This window comes from Ochotona curzoniae, unplaced genomic scaffold (assembly GCF_017591425.1).
Source record: "Ochotona curzoniae isolate NIBS_2020 unplaced genomic scaffold, NIBS_Ocur_1.0 contig_955, whole genome shotgun sequence".
NCBI classification, from domain to species: domain Eukaryota; kingdom Metazoa; phylum Chordata; class Mammalia; order Lagomorpha; family Ochotonidae; genus Ochotona; species Ochotona curzoniae.
Genome location: NW_024466625.1, coordinates 33,234 through 52,521, shown reverse-complemented (window position 1 = coordinate 52,521; position 19,288 = coordinate 33,234). Strand labels below are relative to the sequence as shown.

The 19,288-nt window shown below is 42.6% G+C and overlaps 1 protein-coding gene across 1 annotated transcript; it reads right to left on the bottom strand.

The window, feature by feature from the left end:
- Positions 1–17,848: 17,848 nt before the first annotated feature.
- On the bottom strand, positions 17,849–18,766 carry LOC121166234 (putative vomeronasal receptor-like protein 4). The gene has a single exon (XM_040995340.1). It carries the CDS (start codon positions 18,764–18,766, stop codon positions 17,849–17,851), a length of 918 nt encoding a protein of 305 aa, XP_040851274.1.
- Between the last annotated feature and the right edge of the window lie 522 nt (positions 18,767–19,288).

Here is a 19,288-nt window from a genome sequence, read left to right as displayed (position 1 = left end):
TACAGCACTGGCATCATTTCAAACAATTTAAAAGCAGTGTAGTACATCAGTGCTAAGGAACAAGTCAGTCATTTCGTGTTACCTATGCTTCCTCTAAAAGACACCAACGTATACAATGTTCCAAGGGTGTTACTTGAAAGGCTTTGATTACCCTGAAAAACTGTTGGTTTCCTCATATCAAAGTTGAAAAATTCTTTCTAAGGTCTATTGGCTGTCCTTGATATCCTCAGTGTGTCCCCAGACCTAGGTGCTTGCCGCAAAACCTGTCCAGGAGTGCTTTTCACCCTTTCCATCATCCATCTTTTGGTGAAATATTCAAAATCTTCTGTTGGCTTAGATGACCTGGCTATTTTCTTTTTCATGTGTAATTGGGGATGCTTTCTTTTCTTATGTGGAAGTCAGCAAGCAAAAATGTGCAGTCCTATAACATAAGATGCTTATTCAATGCACATGGTCTTAGGATTTTTCCTACAGTTGGGACTCTATTTCAGCAATCCAATTTGGCAGTCCCCTAAGAAACCATGTGTCTTCAGACCTGGCTCTGATGTGCAACAGCTGATGTGCAGAGCCAGGTTCAGCCCATACAGGTTAAGCCTATATAGTACTCATGTCACTGCATGTATGCGTGGGAGAGGTTGGACAGACTGGAACCCCACCAGAGGCTCATGTCACCCACCACAACTGGCAGCAGTGGATCCCAAGCGAAAAACCTGGCCAGACCCTGGGTTCCCCCAGCTGCAACCATGCAGCTGGGGGATTCAGACATACATGCCTCTGCCCAGACTCTCCTGAACTCTCTATTTATTTTCATTGCAAAGGCAGATTCACAGAGATATGGAGAGGCAGAGAGATTGCACCTGCTGTTTGTCTCCCCAAATGGCAACAATGACCAGAGCTGAGATGATCCAAAGCCAGGAGCCAAGAACCAGGAGTCTCTTACAGGTCTTCTCTGTGGTTACAGGGTCCCAAGTCTTTGGGAAATCCTCCTCTGCTTTCCCAGGCTCTAAGCAGGGAGCTGAATGTGAAGGGGCACAGCTGGGATATCAATTGAGGCCAATATGGGAGGCCTGTGCTGTTGGTTGAGGATTAGCCCAGTGAGCCCATGCATGGCCTCCTACAGAAGTAAATAACAAAAAGGAATATTTAAGATACACAATTACAAAATACTGAAACCTGCAATATTGATTGTGTAGAAGTATGTATAAAAAGTTGAGAGAAAGTTATGTTTTAAATGAACAAGTTGTACAAGTGCTCTGCTCAATATGTGGAGTTTAAGGATCAGCTTTAACCAAGCAGATTTTAGTAATAAAATGAGACAACATTTTTGGACATAACTGATAATCAGTGAGCCTTAGGACATGAGCCTTCAGAAAGGAGTCTGTGAGGACCTTCCCAGAGTGTGAGAAATAGCATGTATCAACTGGAGTTGAAGTGTAGTGAGTGCAGTCTGATGGCCATCGAGCCGACTGGCATACAGGCTGTCCTACTTCTGATCCAGCTCATTGGCAATGCACAGGGAAAGCAGCAGAGGGTGGCCCAAATACTTGGGTCCCTGCCTCAAGACTGCCCTCCATGTGGGAAATCTGGAATAGACTCCTGTCTCCTGGTCGCAGAAAGGCCCAGCCCTGTCCCTTGCTGACATTTGGAGAAGGAACCAGTAGATGGAAGGTCTCCTTCTGTCTCTTTCTCTCTCTGTTTTTGATTTCAAAAAAAATTTTTTTTGAAAAATAAATTCCTTTTAAAAAGACAGAAAAAATGGTAATTTTTTTCTATGAACCTTGGATAAAGAAATGCTGATTTCTCCTCCGAAGTTGCAGCTGATGACCCTCAGGGACACAGTTTCTAAGATCACCAAGACTCAACTTCGCTGCAGCTGTTAACTTCCTAAGGAAACCCAGCAAAACCACAGAAATGTGTAACTGACGACTAAGAAGACTTTTGAAGATTTTTCTCCTGACAAAGTCTTTAGTCTCAGATTCAGACACGAACTTTTCTCAGATTGTGTCAGAAAGTCAGGCAATCTCCACTCACCTTTGACGACAAGATAATCTCTCAGAACTGGTGATATAAACATTGGTCCTGCCTGGCGTACTCCTGTGCATGCCTCCTGACAGGCTGAGGAGAGGCTTGAGGTGCGCATGCGTCTCATGGCGTTGCTTGGCGACGCTCATTGTGACTTGAGGTGGGCAATCTGTTAAGACGCCAGCCTGGGGGGCTCACCTACAGGGCTGACCCTGGGTTCCCCAGGCTGGGAAAACCGGGTCCAGTCTCGTCCGTGAATGTCCTGCCTCCGATTGAATAAGGGCCAGTGTCTATTGAACTTCAGCAGGTGTGACAATGTTGAATGGGACAAAATCACACTCCGGGAACCACCTGCTACAGGAGAATCTGAGGAAGCTGTAACCAGAAGTCATAGAAGGGAGTAAGGCAGAAAACCACAGCTCTTGCTACTTGAAACAAAGGCAGGACCTGCTGGATCAGACCAGGTAAAGAGGAGTGCGATTCAGGCTGGGTCCTGATTTGGTGGCAGAAAGGGGCTTCCTGGGCTTGGGGCGCAGTGATTCGGTTACAATGTTTATCAGGACAGGACTTTCATCAGCTGATTGTGTCCCTGCTCCAGGTTCTCCTGCGTCGCCTGTCCCAGCCAGCGGTGGGAAGCACCTGTCTACCCTCCGTCTTGGTGAGGCATGGAGGCAAGGTCATGACTGAATGGAGCAAGAACATAAGTGAACAGAAAATTTCCCACCAGTGGAACCTGTCTCCATCTCCATTTCCTTCCTCCCAGGGAACAAGACTTAGCGAGGCTGACATCTCAGTGAAAGCTGGTCAGGTCCCCACCTGCTCCGCTGTGGCTTGGAATTGCCTCACCCTAGGAATATCTTCAAGACCCCAAACTGTAAAAATCACAGCTGGTGAAGGTATGGCCATCTGCTCTGTGGTCACTCTATGCCAGGCACATGGCCACCTGCCTTGGATGTGTCAATCTGTAATACATTCAATTTGTGACTTCACTATTTGTTTCTGCACCCCTTCCCCCAGACTTGGGTGCCCATTTTCTACACAACTCTCGGAATAAATGTCTCCTCCAGCAACAAGGCGACACACAAGCAATCAAATCCTGCTGAGGAAATCTCTCCATGCCTCACTAGGATTACAACTGCAGGCTCTGCCTATAACAGGAGAACATGTACTTCTGATCTAAAGGGATTTTTGCTTTAAACTGGCTGTGGGTCCTTTGACCATTCAGCATTGAAAATAATGGTTGAGTTGGAAGCCCAGCAAACATATTTGACAATACAAATAATATTTTCTTCATAAATACAGCCCTGAGATTTGTCATTGCACATATACCAATGTTTCCAAGGGTTTTCCCCTGGTAAGGCTGAGAGCCCAGTCCCCTTGAGATGCTGAGAGAGTAACTGATGTCAGAGGTGTCAGTGCAGCACCCTTGGCTGAGCCTGGGTTTACATCCTTGTTCTGGTAGGTACCAGTTCCTTCATCTGGGGACCATATGCTGCCTTGCCTTGGGGTCGGCTTCTGCAGCTTTTTTTTTTTAACTTTATTTTACTTTATTTTAACATATGTGTTACTCAATGCTATGTCCACTAATTCCATAATGGTGTGGATTGTTGCTGATGTTATGTTGGGGCGTTTGATTGGTTGGGATGACACTCTGCTGGCTCTACTTTTGGACTGGAGATGGCTTCTGCATCTTTAGATGACTACAGCATGAGCCAAAGATGGATCTTCTAGAATTTCTTTCTCTTCATAGGCTCAATAAATAACTTAAAATTGGAAACTCACAGCAATAACAAAACAGTAAGTGAAGGTTGTGGATGCATCTTCTACTTTGGACAAGACACAGAAAATGTTCATAAATAATTTCTTGATTCACTCTCATGACTTACTTTATTCTGTGTCACTGGGACTGGATGATGTGACAGTGCAGTCACAAAACTGGATTTACAATGAGCCACTCTGTAACTCAGAGCCTGACTTTCCCTGTGTCTGTCCACAAACCACCTGTGTAAAATCCAATGTTGTGAAAATTGGGGAGTACAATCTGGGACAAGTCTGCAGTGAGGAGCAGGGCACAGGAGAAGGGGGCTTTTGTCTGTATCTGGCTACACCTAAGAATTGTCTCTAAACTGCAATAATTCGCGTTATTTTTATGTGCTCCTCACGGCAAATCTTCCTCCAGTGTCTATAACTTGGGGAAAAAAAGTGTCCTGTACTGTGTTTCCAGAGCTGGGGTATTAGTTAAAAGAAATGGCACAAAATGAATGTCAAAAATTCTAGAATACCAGATAAAGTTAAAAGGATCACATGCTAAAACAACTGATAGACACTGGTATACCCAAGGTAAGAGAAAAATGAAGCAAAAGTAAAGCAAGTACAAAAGTGGCAGAGTTGCAAACTGCACAAAGGCCAGGAGCCTGTGGGAGGCCAGGAGCCATGCAGGCTGAGAGCCCACTGCTGCCTGATTCCCCCAGCTTCACTCACACCTGAGAAATGAAGCAGTCTCAGGCTCAGAGCATCAATGGCTCTGCTGCACAGAATCTCCTTCCACGGCCACACAAGCAGGTGCTGCTGGATGCTCTGGGAAGTGATAGCCACCCTCTCCCTGGATACTCACACCTTCCTCTTCCACAGCGACGGGGAAGCTGAGAAAATGCCCTCTCCCTATCTGGCCCTGAACAACAGCCCTACCTGGAACAGCTTCCCTTCCAGAGCAAAGGCAGGTCCCCCTGCACACACACACTCAGCCTCACTCACCTGAGCAGTCTGCAGGGCTGTGGCAGAAGCTGTTGTAGAGCAGCACAGCCAGGCCTGTTTATCTTTACCTGAGTCTCAGCACTCAGGGATGCTGTCACTGATGTCAGCATGTCAGTGTGATGTGTTTGGCTGCTTCAGCATGCTCTGGGTGTCTGGGGCCAGCTCTGCCCTCTCCCTGCGGTGCTCTTAACTGTCAAGTCCAGAAACTTCTTGATCCTAATTACACTGTACCTGCACTAATGAGCAGAAGGCAGCTTGATGATGAGCAGGTCTCAGAGGGTCCAGGTTCTTTAGAGTTGATTAAATCTACTCCTACCTCTGCCACTCACCACCAAGACTCAAGCATATCAGTATGATGAGCTTGGCTCCTTCTGCATGCTCTGGGTCCCTGGTGCCAGCTCTGCCCTCTCGCTGCTGTGCTCTTAACTGACAAGTCCAGAAACTTCTTGATCTTCATTACACTGAACCTGTACTAATGAGCAGAAGGCAGCCATGATGATGAGCAGGTTTCAGAGGGTCCAAGTTCCTTGAACTTGATTGTGACCTCATCTTTCCCTCCACAACCAAAGCTCATTAATCACTTTGAAAAACCAATGTAAGAAATAGTTACTCCACTTAATTTTTCAGTTTGCTATTTTTTATTTCTGAAAAAAATGTGTCAAAAACAAAATTCAGGTTGATTACCTGATCAACTGTGACCAAGGCTAAAATTAGCTAAAACATTTTAATGTCATCCAGAATAAATCAAGAATAGAAAAGTCTTGGAGATGTTCATGAAAACCTATTTGCTTTTCTCACTTCAGGTGAACATGTATTTTGAGCTGAACATTTTTCCCCAAGCAATTCCTAAGAGCTAATATCCATTAGTGTGTGAATCAGCAAGAAGTTCTTCATGATTTGTCTGTAATTTTTATAGTTTATCACAAGTGCTTGTATCCACCAATCCTTGTGTAGGAAGTCACAGTCCAAGTAGCATTTTGTTGACAAGCACTTTTCACATGTGTACTCTTTAAAAGAGCTTTTTAAATAAGCTACATTAAGGGTATCTTAAATATACTTTCTAAACACTTAAAAGGTACTTAATGTTGATATACAAGGGCACCGAGTGTACAGTCCGTGGCTGGAGTCTCATAATTTAGGCTGGCTCATTGTTTAAAGATGCAGGTGATTCAGCCCTCCACATGGGATGTGATCACTCTGAATAGCAGTTCAAGCACTGTGTATCAACATCTCTCCTTCTAGTCTTAACTGAGGTCACAGACAGCATCATACTCAAGGTAATAATTGCAGCATTATATTCATTGATTCTAATGCATTTACATGGGAAATGAATGACAGAAATGGTATGGGGTGAGAGAGGGATAAAGTGGGATATTTGTTATACAAGCTTACATAGTTTGTATATTGTTTGTATTATTCAAAGTGGCTTTGGATTGTCTCTAAAAGTGTATTGTAAATACAATGGCAAGCACTAAAAATCAGAATAAAAAGTGTTATAAGACATATACGAAGAGAATAAAAATAATGTAAAATAAACAATAACAGAGAAGAGTGGATTATTTATTATTTTTAAAGATTCATTTTTATTTTTTTTATTGGAATGTCAGATGTATAGAGAGGAGGAGAGACAGATAGAATGATCTTCCGTCCTTTGATGTGGGATCCCAGAACATGCAATACGAGGACTTCAGCCACTAGGCTACCACGCTGGGCACAAGAGTGGAAGATTTCTTAAAAATAGAAATAAGGACAACAATTTGGAAAGAGTAATGAATATGGTATTACATTAACTCAGCCAACCCATGATCACATTAAGTGTTAATTAAAAGATAGACACTAAGAGTGGATTAAAAGACCTAAAATGGCATGGTCATTTGACATAACTGTGAAGATATTACTTGAAAAACTTGCATTTCATCTTGAAGCACTCGGGCCTGTGTCCTTCCGGGTTTTCCATTTCAGCTTCCCACTAATGCATACTTTGGGATGAGTCAGCGGATGCCTCACGTTAAGGGGTCCTGCCACACAGAAGGAAGATCAAGTTGAGTTCCTGGCTCTCAATGACAGCTTGGCCCAGCCCCAGCTGCTGTCACCATGTGGGAAGCAAAATCAATGGAAGGAAGATCTCTGTCTCTCACTTTTAGTCTTTTTGTCTCTCAAACACATAAAAAGTTAAAAAAAAAATTTAGTCCCAACTATCCATTATCAACAGGGAGCACTTTGAATTGAAGACACATGAGGATTGAAAGTAGAGAGATGAATAAGATCTGTTACACACGTGTGGGAGCTTGCTCTCTTTTTCCTTTTTCTGCCTCCAAAATAAGTCCATCCCCCAAAAGAGGTCTCTTCTAAATTTTTCGTGTTTTTTTGTTTCTGTTTTTGTTGCTGTTTTTGTTTTTGTTGTTGTGAAGAATAAAGGACCTTTTTTTCAGTACCCAATGTACTAAATTAAGATTCCCAGATGGATGGGCTACATTGGCTTGGACACATAAATTACATAGAGTAATTTATGGAGGAAACAGAGTTTATGTCAATGTCATGTTAAATCATGTGCACTCTGCCCTTTTGACCCAATCCAATCATTTACCAAAGACCCTGTTGTAAATGCAAAAACTGGATTAAATTCCTACCGTCGTGGTGTCCATTACATAGGAATTTGGGTAGCAAACCTTCAACAAATGACCCAAACATTGACATTGAACACCCAAAATAATATCAAGCCACAACATAAAGCTGCACATGTGAGAGGGACGTGCAATCCCATGTTTACACTAGCACAATTCACAGCCGTTAAGACATGGAAATAACCAGATACTCATCAAAAGAGGAATGGATAAGAAAATATGGTACCACTACACCAAAAAAGGATGAAATGTTACCATTTGTAATAAAACAGATCAAGCAGGGAAATCATTATGTTTAGTAAAATAAGCCATTCCCTGAGGCAAATGTCATGTGTTCTCTCTGATAAGTGACAACTAATGCACAGACACACACACACACAAACAGAATTGGTCAACTTAATAAGGGAGATTTGAATACTGGGCAAAAACACTGTATACAGCATATGTGTTTATTTTAAATAATAGTAGAATTTCTATTACTAATTTTGATTACACTTTTATGTTAAATTATTTTTGTCCTGTTTTCTAAGTTTAACATTTCATGAAGGATTTATACATCAGAATGGAAGCCTGTAACAGTGAAATGAATACCTATGCCACTGTAATAACGTGTGGATAAATAATAACAGGAGTGCAAGGTGGGAGAGCATTATGATCTCATGTGCATGTAAGTCTATATCTTGGGCAAATAAATAAATTATTATAATGATAAATAATTATGTATATATACATATTTAATGTGCATATATATGAAATATGATTTGGGGAGCACCTCTGCGGCTTCATAAGTTAAGCCACCACCTTGCAGCACTGGCAGCCCATATGGACATTGGCTTGAGCCCCACTTGCTCTCATTTTAATCTATCTTGCTGCCAGTGTGCCTGGAGAAGCAGAGGAAAATGATCCAAGTACTTGTACTCAAGAGAAGTGCCAGGCTCCTGGCTTCTGCCTGGCCTACTTTGGCTGTGGGACCATGTGGAGAGAGAACCAATGGAGAAAAGATTTTGTTTCTCTTCTGCATCTCCCGCTCTCTCTGTAATTCTGCCTTTCAAATAAGTAAATAAATAAATGTTCATAAAAATGACATGACTTGAATATAATTTATATTTGTGAACGTCACATGTTATTTTTTTCTTCTTGTGTTCGTCTCTTCCTCTGCACACTCATGCCAGTCTATTTCACTCATCAGTGTTTGCTCAGAGGATATCTTTGAAAAGAATGTTCAACTACTGTTCCTGTCAATCCACCTCTACTGAAGAACTGTTGTTTTACTGTATGTGACCCCTTGTGAATTTATTGGCATCACCTTATCTACCACTGCCTGCAGCAGGGTTTGAGAGGAGGTGATGTGCAATTGAAAAATAAGAAAAGAGGCAGACAGAAGATAAAGACTGTGAATAGAACAGCAGGGCCTGGGCCGGTAGCCTAGTGACTAAAGTACTCTACTTGCATGCACCAGGATCACATATGGTGCCGGTTTTAATTCTGGCAACCCCACTTCCCATCCAGCTCCCTGCTTGTGACTGGGAAAGCAGTCAAGCATGGGCCTTGGGGTCCTGCACCTGCATTGAAGACCCAGAGAAGTAGCCCCTGGCTCCTGGCTTCTGATTGGCTCAGCTCAGCTCAGTTCCAGCCATTGTGGCCACTTGGGGAGTGAGTTAACTGGCAGAAGATCTTCCTCTCTGTTCATCTGCCTTTCCAATAAAAAATAAATAATTGTTTTTTTTAAAGATTTATTTTTATTATTTTTTTTATTGGAAAGGCAGATATACAGAGAGGAGAGACAGTGAGGAAGATCTTCCATCCGATGATTCACTCCCCAAGTGAGCGCAAGAGCCAATGCTATGCCGATCTGAAGCCAGGAGCCTCTTCCGGGTCTCCCACGCAGGTGCAGGTTCCCAAAGCTTTGGGCTGTCCTTGACTGCTTTCCTGGGCCACAGGCAGGGAGCTGGAAGGGAAGCGGGGCCACCAGGATAGAACCGGCGCCCATATGGGATCCAGGGCGTGCAAGGCAAGGACCTTTAACCACTGCGAAACTGCGCTGGGCCCAATAATTCTTTTTTTAAAAGACTATGAAAGCAGGCAACCATTGGGAAGCCAACTTCTCTGAGGAAGGCGGTAGACCTAAAAGGGTCGCTACCTCAATCAATTGAAATGTTTGGCAAAACAAATTATAGAATTTGATGTGACATGAAAGTTGATAGATATGTCCCATATTGATGTTAACCTGCAGTGTTTAATGATCAGGAAGCAACAGCACAAGCACAGATCATTAAACGAGTGTCTCAGGATATCTAAAAGCACACAGTACTGTGTTCAGCTTCAGACGCTTGCCCACCAGCCTCAGCCTTGTTCCTGGACTTTATTCCACTCACAGACCATTGCCTGCAGAATCTGACCTCTGTTTCCAGTACCAGCAGTCTGTGAAGTCAAGATTCCAGACAGTCTGTCCTGCTGTTTCTTCTCAAGTCATCCTGTTATTTATGTTGGACTTTGCTGGTAGCTAGCTTGTAGGAAGGAAATGGACTCTGGATTTGCTTGACAGTTGCATTGCTCTTTAAAAATGAACCAAATACCCTACTCAATACAATTCAACTTCTGGCACAGCTTCTTATTGTCACTGAAATACATAGACTGGTATGTTGAAAATCCTGTGATCATTGTTTATTCATTAACAGATTTGTGATTCATCTTGTACCACACGATGTGTTGGCAAAATGACATATGGGAGTTTGAGAAACCATGAACTACCTATCTATACTCAGCCATCCTTCCTCAAGTGGCAGCACTTGTGTCTTGTTCCTTATGTACTGTCTGCCTTGTAGGATTAATATAAAGCTTGTATGAGATGATTTACAAAAGGCAGCTATACGGTGCTCAAACTCAGGCAAATGCTTAACCCACTAGTCAATAGTTAATGACACTGAAATAGAGAAAATAATCAAATCATAGTATTAAGGAGGTGGGACTGGGGAAAGGCCACCAGATCATTGTGGCTGTGCCCTTAATGGTTGTTCTAATAACTGCAACCTGGCCCCATCTCATCTGTGTTCTAAACACACTTCACCATTGCTGTCCAAGCCAATGGTGCCTCCCAAAGTTGAATTTGAATATTTAAAACTGTGAACCACTTTAACTTCTTCTCTTTATAAATTAACGGCCTCAGATATTTCATTGTAGTGAGCGGAAACCAACTATTCATTGTACCTGGGCATTATACCGAGGGAATATTTCATTTTATTATTAGAACCATTGCTTCCTTCTTTGTGAGCTCCCTGAGCTCAATTATTGGAGACTGTATACTGAGCCCCACATGCAAATGTTTAAGAGAAATTCTTTCTTACTATGTATTACATCAGAAAATTCTTTGCTTATGAAATAAAGTATATATATTATTGAGTCTTTTCCATGGTCCTTATATATAGCAGTTGCATAACTTTAGAACATTTGAATTTGTATCATTGGTCAACTGTAGTGCAATAGATTTTACACAGCTTCTATCTATGTAATAAATAAGAGTGTAATTATCACTGATGTCCTAGAGGTATGCTACTAGTTTTAAAATTGGAGCAAGAAACCATACTGTCCAGGATGTAGATATTTATTCATACCATCTCAAAAGATTTTTTTTTAAGATTTATTTAATTTTAATGAAAAGGCAGAATTACAGAGAGAAGGAGAAACAGAGAAGAAAGATCTTGCATCCATTGCTACACCACTTCACCTCTCCCCCAATGTCAAGTGCATGGCCCAAGTACTTGGGACATCCTGCACTGCTTTCCCAACAGTAAGCATGGTGATGGTTTAAGCACTGCTTTCTCAACAGTAAGCATGGTGATGGTTTAAGTATCAATGATACAAAAAGTAATAGTATAATTGTAGTTTTTCAGCAGGCTTGTATAGTTTTTAAATTGAAATTACACACAGACAATGTTCTTTGATCGTGCATGTGATTAATACATTAGTAGTGTTAATAAATCAAAGCGTGGACCATTTACAGAGCTTACATCTCAGACTCAGAAGACTCATTCCATCCAAAAGCTTACCAGTGAGCACATCAGCTTGTGATAGAGAGCAGAGACCAGCTTCAATCATGTGAGCAGAATATTCTCAAATGAAACTTTGGGAGTTACTTTGTGTGAAATGCTGAGTGAAGCAACCACTGGGTGTGCCCGCAGTTTCCATCAGCAGGCTGATTCATGCCTTGGCTCCTCTACTTGCAGCATGGTCACCACTGCATTCTGGGAGACAGGAGATGATGGCCCAAGTACTGGGACTCCTGAACCAATGTGGGAGATTCAGAAGGAGTTCCTGGCTGGTGGCTTCTACCTAATCCTGGCAAAGCTCTGACTACAACTTAAAAGAAATAAATAAATAAGCTTTATTTTTAAGAAAAAAAAATTGCTTTTATAAAGTTGAATGAATGAGATGTCGAATTTCTAAACTTCTAAGCAAAGTTTTCAAATGCATGAAAGTTGGAATAATTAGGTAACTAACTCGCATGTACTTTGAGTTATAATAAACAATTTTCTTAGATCTCCCATGCCTCTTTGATACCGGAGTGCAGAAATAATTTAAAGTAAATCTTTTTTTTTTTTTTTTTAATTTTAGCATGTCTCCATAAATTCTTTAGACAAAATGTCCTACAGATAAGGTTTTGTTTGCTTATTTGCTTTACATTAGTTTATTTTTTTAAATAATCTTACTTTGTTGATTAGGGTACAAAGGGTCAAGGGCTATAGGAAAGTGGGTAATACCATTGTTTCCACAGTAATATCATGTTTTCCCCTGTATCTGGGGTCAGGGAAGAAACAAAGGGAAAATTCCCGCCCACACTCCCACACATCACAGGTGCCCAATGTGAGGCAAGCTCCAAGCAGTTTTGATAATTCAACATTTCTGAATTGCTACGAATCTCACCATTCCAATCAATCTATTCAGAATCAGCTGACTGGTTGACATAGTCCCTTCATGGTTGGGGTTCTGAAATCAGGGATCTCCAAAGAATCCTCATCTGAGATGATTCCAAATCTGATTCTTGTGTAAAATTCAGGGTCCGGCAGAGTCCATTGCCCAAAACAGCTTGTGCACATGCTGGTTGTAGCAGTTGTTGGGTCAGTTCTGTTTCCAACCCTGTCATCCACTTGAACCAATGGGTGCTATAGTCCAGCTCGATCCTGCCCACTTTATACTTGGTCCTTATGCAAACCAGTGGGAGCTGCAGCCTAGTTGGGGCAACTCCACATAGCTCCCACCCAGGCCTGCTCCCTACCCTGGTTCCATGCATGTCAATATGTACCACAGGCTTATTCAATCTGTCCCACATCCCATTTAGCTCTCATACACGATAATGGGCATTGAAGCCTAGTTCAACCCAACCAACCTACTATCCAGCCCACACACATGCTGGCAGGTGCCTTTCTGTCTAGCCACCCCTTCTCCTGACCTGTTTTTTTTTTGTTCTCCAGTGGGAGTGATTACCCAAGAGGGAGGTGCCCACTATCATCTGGACCATGCACTCTCCAGGTAGTTCTGGCATTTAACTTAACAGAATTGGCCTCCAGTGTCAGCCTCTGCCATCTGATGATGTGAAAAACCCCAACCAACCCTCACCCACTCTAATTTTCCCTTGCATCGGTCAGAACAGTCAGCCCAATCTGGCCCTTCCACAGCCTATCTCACATGAAGCTCAAAGGTGTTGTAGCCCTGCTTGGTGTGGTCTGCCCCTGTCCCAGCTCATGCTTTCCAGTGGGAATGTTTGTCCAGCAGAGGAGCCCACATTCCTCTGCCAGCATTGCCTCCCCCACAAGGTTCTCACGTGTGCTGTTTGGGCACTGCAAACACATCTGGCATGGCTCACCTCATTTTGGCATTCCTTAATGTGCACTGGTATGTTTTGCAACCAAAACTGGCCTGACCCACACTTTATGTTGGTGCTCAGATTCTCCAGCAGTTCATGTGGATGGGTTCAGCCTGGTCTGCCCCCCCACCTATGCCATATGTGTAATCTTGGGTATCTTCCTCTGGACTGATCTGGGTTACTCCATATTGTGGTTCTTGAGCTCACCTATAGGGATTGTGTTCTGACAGAGGAGTTTCCCAAGCTGCTCCTTCAGAACCTCTTCCTATGCCAGGTCGTGTGAATACTAGTGGTTCCTTGGACCAGCTCTCATTGCTGCCCTTCAATCCATTCCAGTTCTTGGTGGTGGCTGTTTCAGCCCAGCCAAGACTTGTCCATACCCAGACACTGCTCACACATGGCTCAGTAGGTGCAGAGACCCAGCCTAATCCATCTTACATCTACTTGGGTTCTCCAGAGCACCAGATGGTGCTTGCGTTTAACCCAATTTGATGCACCCAGCCCGAGTCCACAATTGTGCCTATGGAGATTGATGCCATATCCAGACCAGAACGCAGCCCCCACTCCAGCCCCAGCACCCTCCCGTGGGAATCTTGATCCAGCAAGGGTGTTCTCTGACAGGTTCCAACCAAGCATATCCCCAGCTCTAGTTGGCGTGCATGCCAGTGGGTGCTCTGACCCAGCTGGCTTAGCCCATCACTTGTATCAACCTTTGCCTTTAATGCTGTGCCATAGTATCCCTGCCTCAGGCCGACCAGTTAGGCTAAGAGCCTGAGTCAGAATGACATGTGCTCCATCCTGATTTCTTTCCATTTTTGTGAGTTGAAGTTTGCTTGACACTGCCTGGTCTGCTTCCTTCTAGTTGCAGCTTGGCCCACCCCACTTCCTATTTTAGGATGCACCTTCAGGTGGTGCTGCCTTGACCTGCCCAGATTGCAATGAAATCCTTTACCCATAAGTGATGGCAGGTGCCATGGTCACTCCTAGCTTAGCCCATCGCCACCCAAGCTCAAGAGCTAATCTGCAGTATTTGCATTTCCACAGGGTTAGGCTTTCACTTCCCCCAGAATTTATCCCCACACCTAGTTCTCTTGCATGCTGGTTAGTGTCTTAATCCTGACAAATATGACCAGTCCACTATTCCACCACCCAGTCATGTAATTGTACTTAGCCCTGCCAAACAGGCCCACATCTATAGCTTTGGTGTAGACTAGTGTGTGGCAGTTAGTGATGCTCCATGCCAACAGCCCGTCTCAGGATTCCTAATTTGGCTGGTGAATCAGTCTGGCCAGATCTGATGGACACTCCCCTCCAAAACATCAGATCTCAGTCCCCATGCTTGCCTGAAAGTTTCATGACCCTGTTACTGTGAATCACCCATAATTCATCTCTCTCCTTCACTAAAGCTGGCCTTATTCATGGATGTCCCTAAGCAGCAATTACCTATCCTAAAATCCCCAGAGCTTGCTGCTGGGCGGCCAGCAGGCAGAGGCTGGCACCATTTGTTGCACTGGTTGCCCAAAGCCAAGGACTCAGCCTTGAGTCCCCAGCCTTGGATCCGGCCCAGCAGGGGCAACCCCCACAGCCGCCATACTACAGGGTGCTACAAGGCACCCCAACCCCAAGGCCCAGAACCCTCTCAGACTCATCGTGCTGCGATGTGTTCTAGATAAGGTTTTTACCTATATTATTTTTAAAGTATTTATTTGTGAACTTGTATTTTATTTTAATTATATATGTTTATGTATATATTTATAGTGCATTTATTTGTGTATTAGGCATAGGAAAGATTAAAGGACAAAGAGAAAGAGAGAAATCTTCCATACACCATTTTACTCTCCAAATGCCCATACCAGGTGACACGGGAAAGACCTAAGCTAGAATCCCAGAACTCCATTTGTCACTCCTATACCTAGCAGAAAAATAAGTACTTGAGGCGTTATAAGCTATTTCTGAGACACATTAACAAGAAGCCAAATCAAAGTGTCCAGTGGACAAGAACAAGAAGTCCCATATGAGATACACTCATCTTAGCAAGTTGGGCCACAATATCCACCCTTTCTCTTTTTTTAGGCTAGTATGTCATGTGAGCATGACTATTATTAAAAGAGAGAAGATAGCAATTTCTGTTACTTTGTGAATAAACGGGAACTCTTGGGTATGTTTGATGGGAAAGTAGATTAGTATAGCCATTATGGCACACAGGATGATGCTACCTCATGAAGATAAAAGAGAACTCCTGGGACCAGCATGATGGCTCAATTAGCTAATTCTCTGCCAGCATGTGCCAGCATGTAGATCTATCTGCACTCCCACATTCATTGCAAGGGTCATTCCCAACAGCCAAGCCATGGAATTGAACTCAATTTCCATGAGCAAACAAATGAATAAAGGAGAAGTGCTGCAGATAGACAGTTACAAAACATTTAGCACTAAAGATCAAGGCATTCTGTCATTGAAGAAGCAGGTATGAAGCTGGAGGGGAGGATGGAGTTGAAAAAGTCCCACTCATAGAAACAAGGAAGAGAATGCTTGTCAACACTGTCTTAGAATAGATCAGGATAAGAACAGTGGTAAAGCTCTGAAGAGATGGTGGACAAAGAACACATTTCAATTAAGGATGGATAAGCTGAGATCATCTGTAAAGTAGAGTGATTGCAATTAATAATGCATTTATGAAAATTGCTTAGAAATCAGATTGTGTCAATCCCACCTAAATAAGCATAATGTGTGACCTAGCATTTTTCAGTTATACCACAACATATGCATATATATATATATATATATATATATGAACATTATGGAAAGGAAAACACAGTTTGTAGTTCTATATAGCAATTTTATTAAAATATTAAACTCCTTACAAATGATGAGACATTTGTGCTTCATGGTGTACCTGACATTCACCTAATACACAAGAGTTACTTGGTTTAAAACAGAAAGAATCAAATGATTACACCCTTCTCCTAGGGAGAGGCAGCTCCAGCCCCAGCAAATAGTAAAACTAAGCTGAGTGGTTCTCAGAGGGTGCTCCCTAGCTGCTTCCACAGTCTGTTGAAATCTGGAGGCAATATGTTTTTTTTTTTTTTTTCCTTTACCTCTCATGAGGGAGCGAGGGGGTAGTCCTTGAACTTGCTCTGCCTTTGGTCAACTCAGGTTGTTGGTAAATGGCCTCGACATTTCATCTCTCCTTGGATCTCCAACAGCAGACAAGAGTGTGCACATCCAAAGTGCCTACTGCCCCCATAAGAGCAGTAAGTCATGCCACATAATACAATTACTTAAAGTGGTAGAGCACTTGCTCAGCAACCAGGAGATAGGGATTGAACATCCAAATTCTCCATCCTTGACACAGAAGGCAGAAGACACAAGAAGGCAGAAATGGGAAATCTCCATGCACATCCAACTTACAGTGTGCATTTTGCCATTTTTCCTTCCAGGTTCATAGGAACTGTGGGCACAGAAGCATACAACACATTCCATGGTTCTTTTAAACCTGTTTGTTCCTGCGGAATGACTGAAAATGCAGCTCAGTCTTGGAAAATACAAGGCAAAGCCATCATATTATGGAAAGGAAAGCACCAACCTTCTGGTCAAGGGATGTGAAAGTTAGGCAATAAGTTCACTAAGTGACCATCAGTCAGCGTAAATCGTGGGAGCAAATCCAGAAGGAGGATGTTCTTGTGAATTCCTTGTGCAGACCTCTGCCTTATACCCATGTGATAATGAACACAGATATCAGATTTTTTAAACTGAGACAGTGAAAATTCACACAATTATGCACAGAGATTAATGCCTAACACATTGTCATTATGGATCAATCACTCAGAAAGCAGCTTACATTTCTAAAAGATGTATCTCAAAACAAGAGAAGCCTTTGGAAGTCAGGTCCATGAATTCTGAGAAACTGAACAAAATACTTGTATCCACCTTGACCTCTGTCCTTCTCCTTCCTAGAAATTGATTTGTCTCTTGGCACCAGGCCAAGGAATTACATGCTTTTCCATGCAGAGAACGAGAAACCTGAACTGGGATATCTTGTGAAAAAGATACGTGTCAGTAGATGATGTGAGCCTGTAGATGACAGCATTTCTCTGCCCACCTTACATTTGGAGGATGCACAGAATGATTTTAAGACTATGTAAAATGTGCCCCAGAAATTTCTCAACAAGTGTGGTTTTTTCATTTGCTTCTTTATTTTTTGTCCTACAAATGTTGGGCTCTCTCTCTCTCTCTCTGTGTCTCACTCACTCACTCTTTCTCTTTCTTTGTATATGTGCAGGTGTGTGTGTCAGCAAACACATAGAGTCTCTTTGCCAACTGAAGAACAGCCCCAGCTGTATAAGCAAGAAGGTAAAAGCAATATGACATGGATAACAGAATGGGAAACTGGGAGGAATCTGTATTTTCCACTTCCTGGAAGCCCTGAAGAGGCATAGATTGCCTGGTAACAAATTTATTTTCAAAAATAAAGTCCATTTGCATGACTTTGATGAATTTAATATTATGATGAATGCAAGCAAAGGCAATCCTTAGAAATAAATCTTTCATACCTGAAGGATTGTGCAGAAGTAGATCCTTGAGGTTCTCAGTGAGCACTCCGGCATCCAGTAATATGAATACCCCTGCTGATCAGGACAAAAGGACTCAGACTGCAATAACCAACTTCTAGAAATATTTTAGCATGTAATGTGGTTGATTCCTCTGGCAATGTGATCCCTGTGTATAAGGAGAAAATGAAATCTGTCCAATAAAAGAAGAGGAAACAAGTCATGAGAATGAGAGTACTCTGAGTGGCTCTGATCTCTGGGCTGGGATATTTGGCACGCCTGGAGCTCTGGAGGTAGACGACACGTTTGTGATGTTTGTACAGATAGAGAGCCATGTACAGACTGCTCCAGCTCATGAGACTCTGAAAGGTGAGGTCCCGAAGAGCCATGAGGCAGAGGAAGAGCCACCTGATGATTTGTGGAGCTGGCAGCATGTAGCAATAACCAACATACATTCTAACATTAGATTCATTCATGTTGTTGACTGCTGTGATGTAGTGCAGCAAGTTAGAGCTTATGAGAAAGCTGAAGACCCAGAAGAGGAGGAGGTGAGGAAGAACCTGCCATGCAGTATGTGGTTTGAACTTTCTCCACAAGGTGTTCCTGGGACTGATGGTGATGGCCTGGACTACACTGAGGAGGCATGTGGTGCAGATGGAGATGCCCCGTGCCACCCTACTCAGGTAAACCATGATTTTGCAAACAGTCTCACCTAGTAGGAAGTTACTAAAATACACCACTGTGGTTATGTCACTTATCCCTGTGGTACAAATAATGACAATGTTCGAAATAGCCAATTGAATGAGGATAAGATCTATGGAATTTTTCTCACGACTCGTGACTAATATACGTGCATGTTTCAAAAGCATAAGGAAGTTTCCCAAAATTCCAGGTGCTGTGAGAGAAAGGAAGCTCATTTTCCAGATGAGGTGACTCTGTGTAACTTCTGACTTCATGGAATGACCTAGAGAAAACTTGCAGAATGCAAAGAATTGAGCATGACAGTTTCAGATCAGTGGATGTGATCTAGGTTTAGTTTAAAGAATAGTATTCCTGCAACAATATGTCCATAGTTCATTCCTTGTGTATAGCATAAAACTTATCTTTCCTTTGGATTTATTTATTTTTTAAATGAAGGTATATGGAGAAAAAGAGAAAAAGAAAGAGAGAGGGAGTCTAGCATTCCCAAAAGCTGCAGGTGCTCAAGGTCTTGATTCATCCTGTGATGATTTCCCAGTCCAAGAGGAATCAGAAGTGAAGCAACCAAAGGTAGAACTAACTACCAAATGGAATAATGGTGCTGCAGGTACAGCATCAGCCTGTTGAATCACCATGCCAGTCCCAGGCTCTCATCTCTACTTGGTATTTTCATTTTGTCTTCTTTCTGCTGAAACAAAGACAGTGAGGGTTGTGATTTAAACATAAATCTGCGTTCGTGCATTATCCTACCTTTTCACAGAAGCCTTTTGTGTATCAAT

Coding starts and splice junctions, on each gene's coding strand:
- LOC121166234 (XM_040995340.1), bottom strand. CDS start 18,766: ATGAAGTCAGAAGTTACACAGAGTCACCTCATCTGGAAAATGAGCTTC.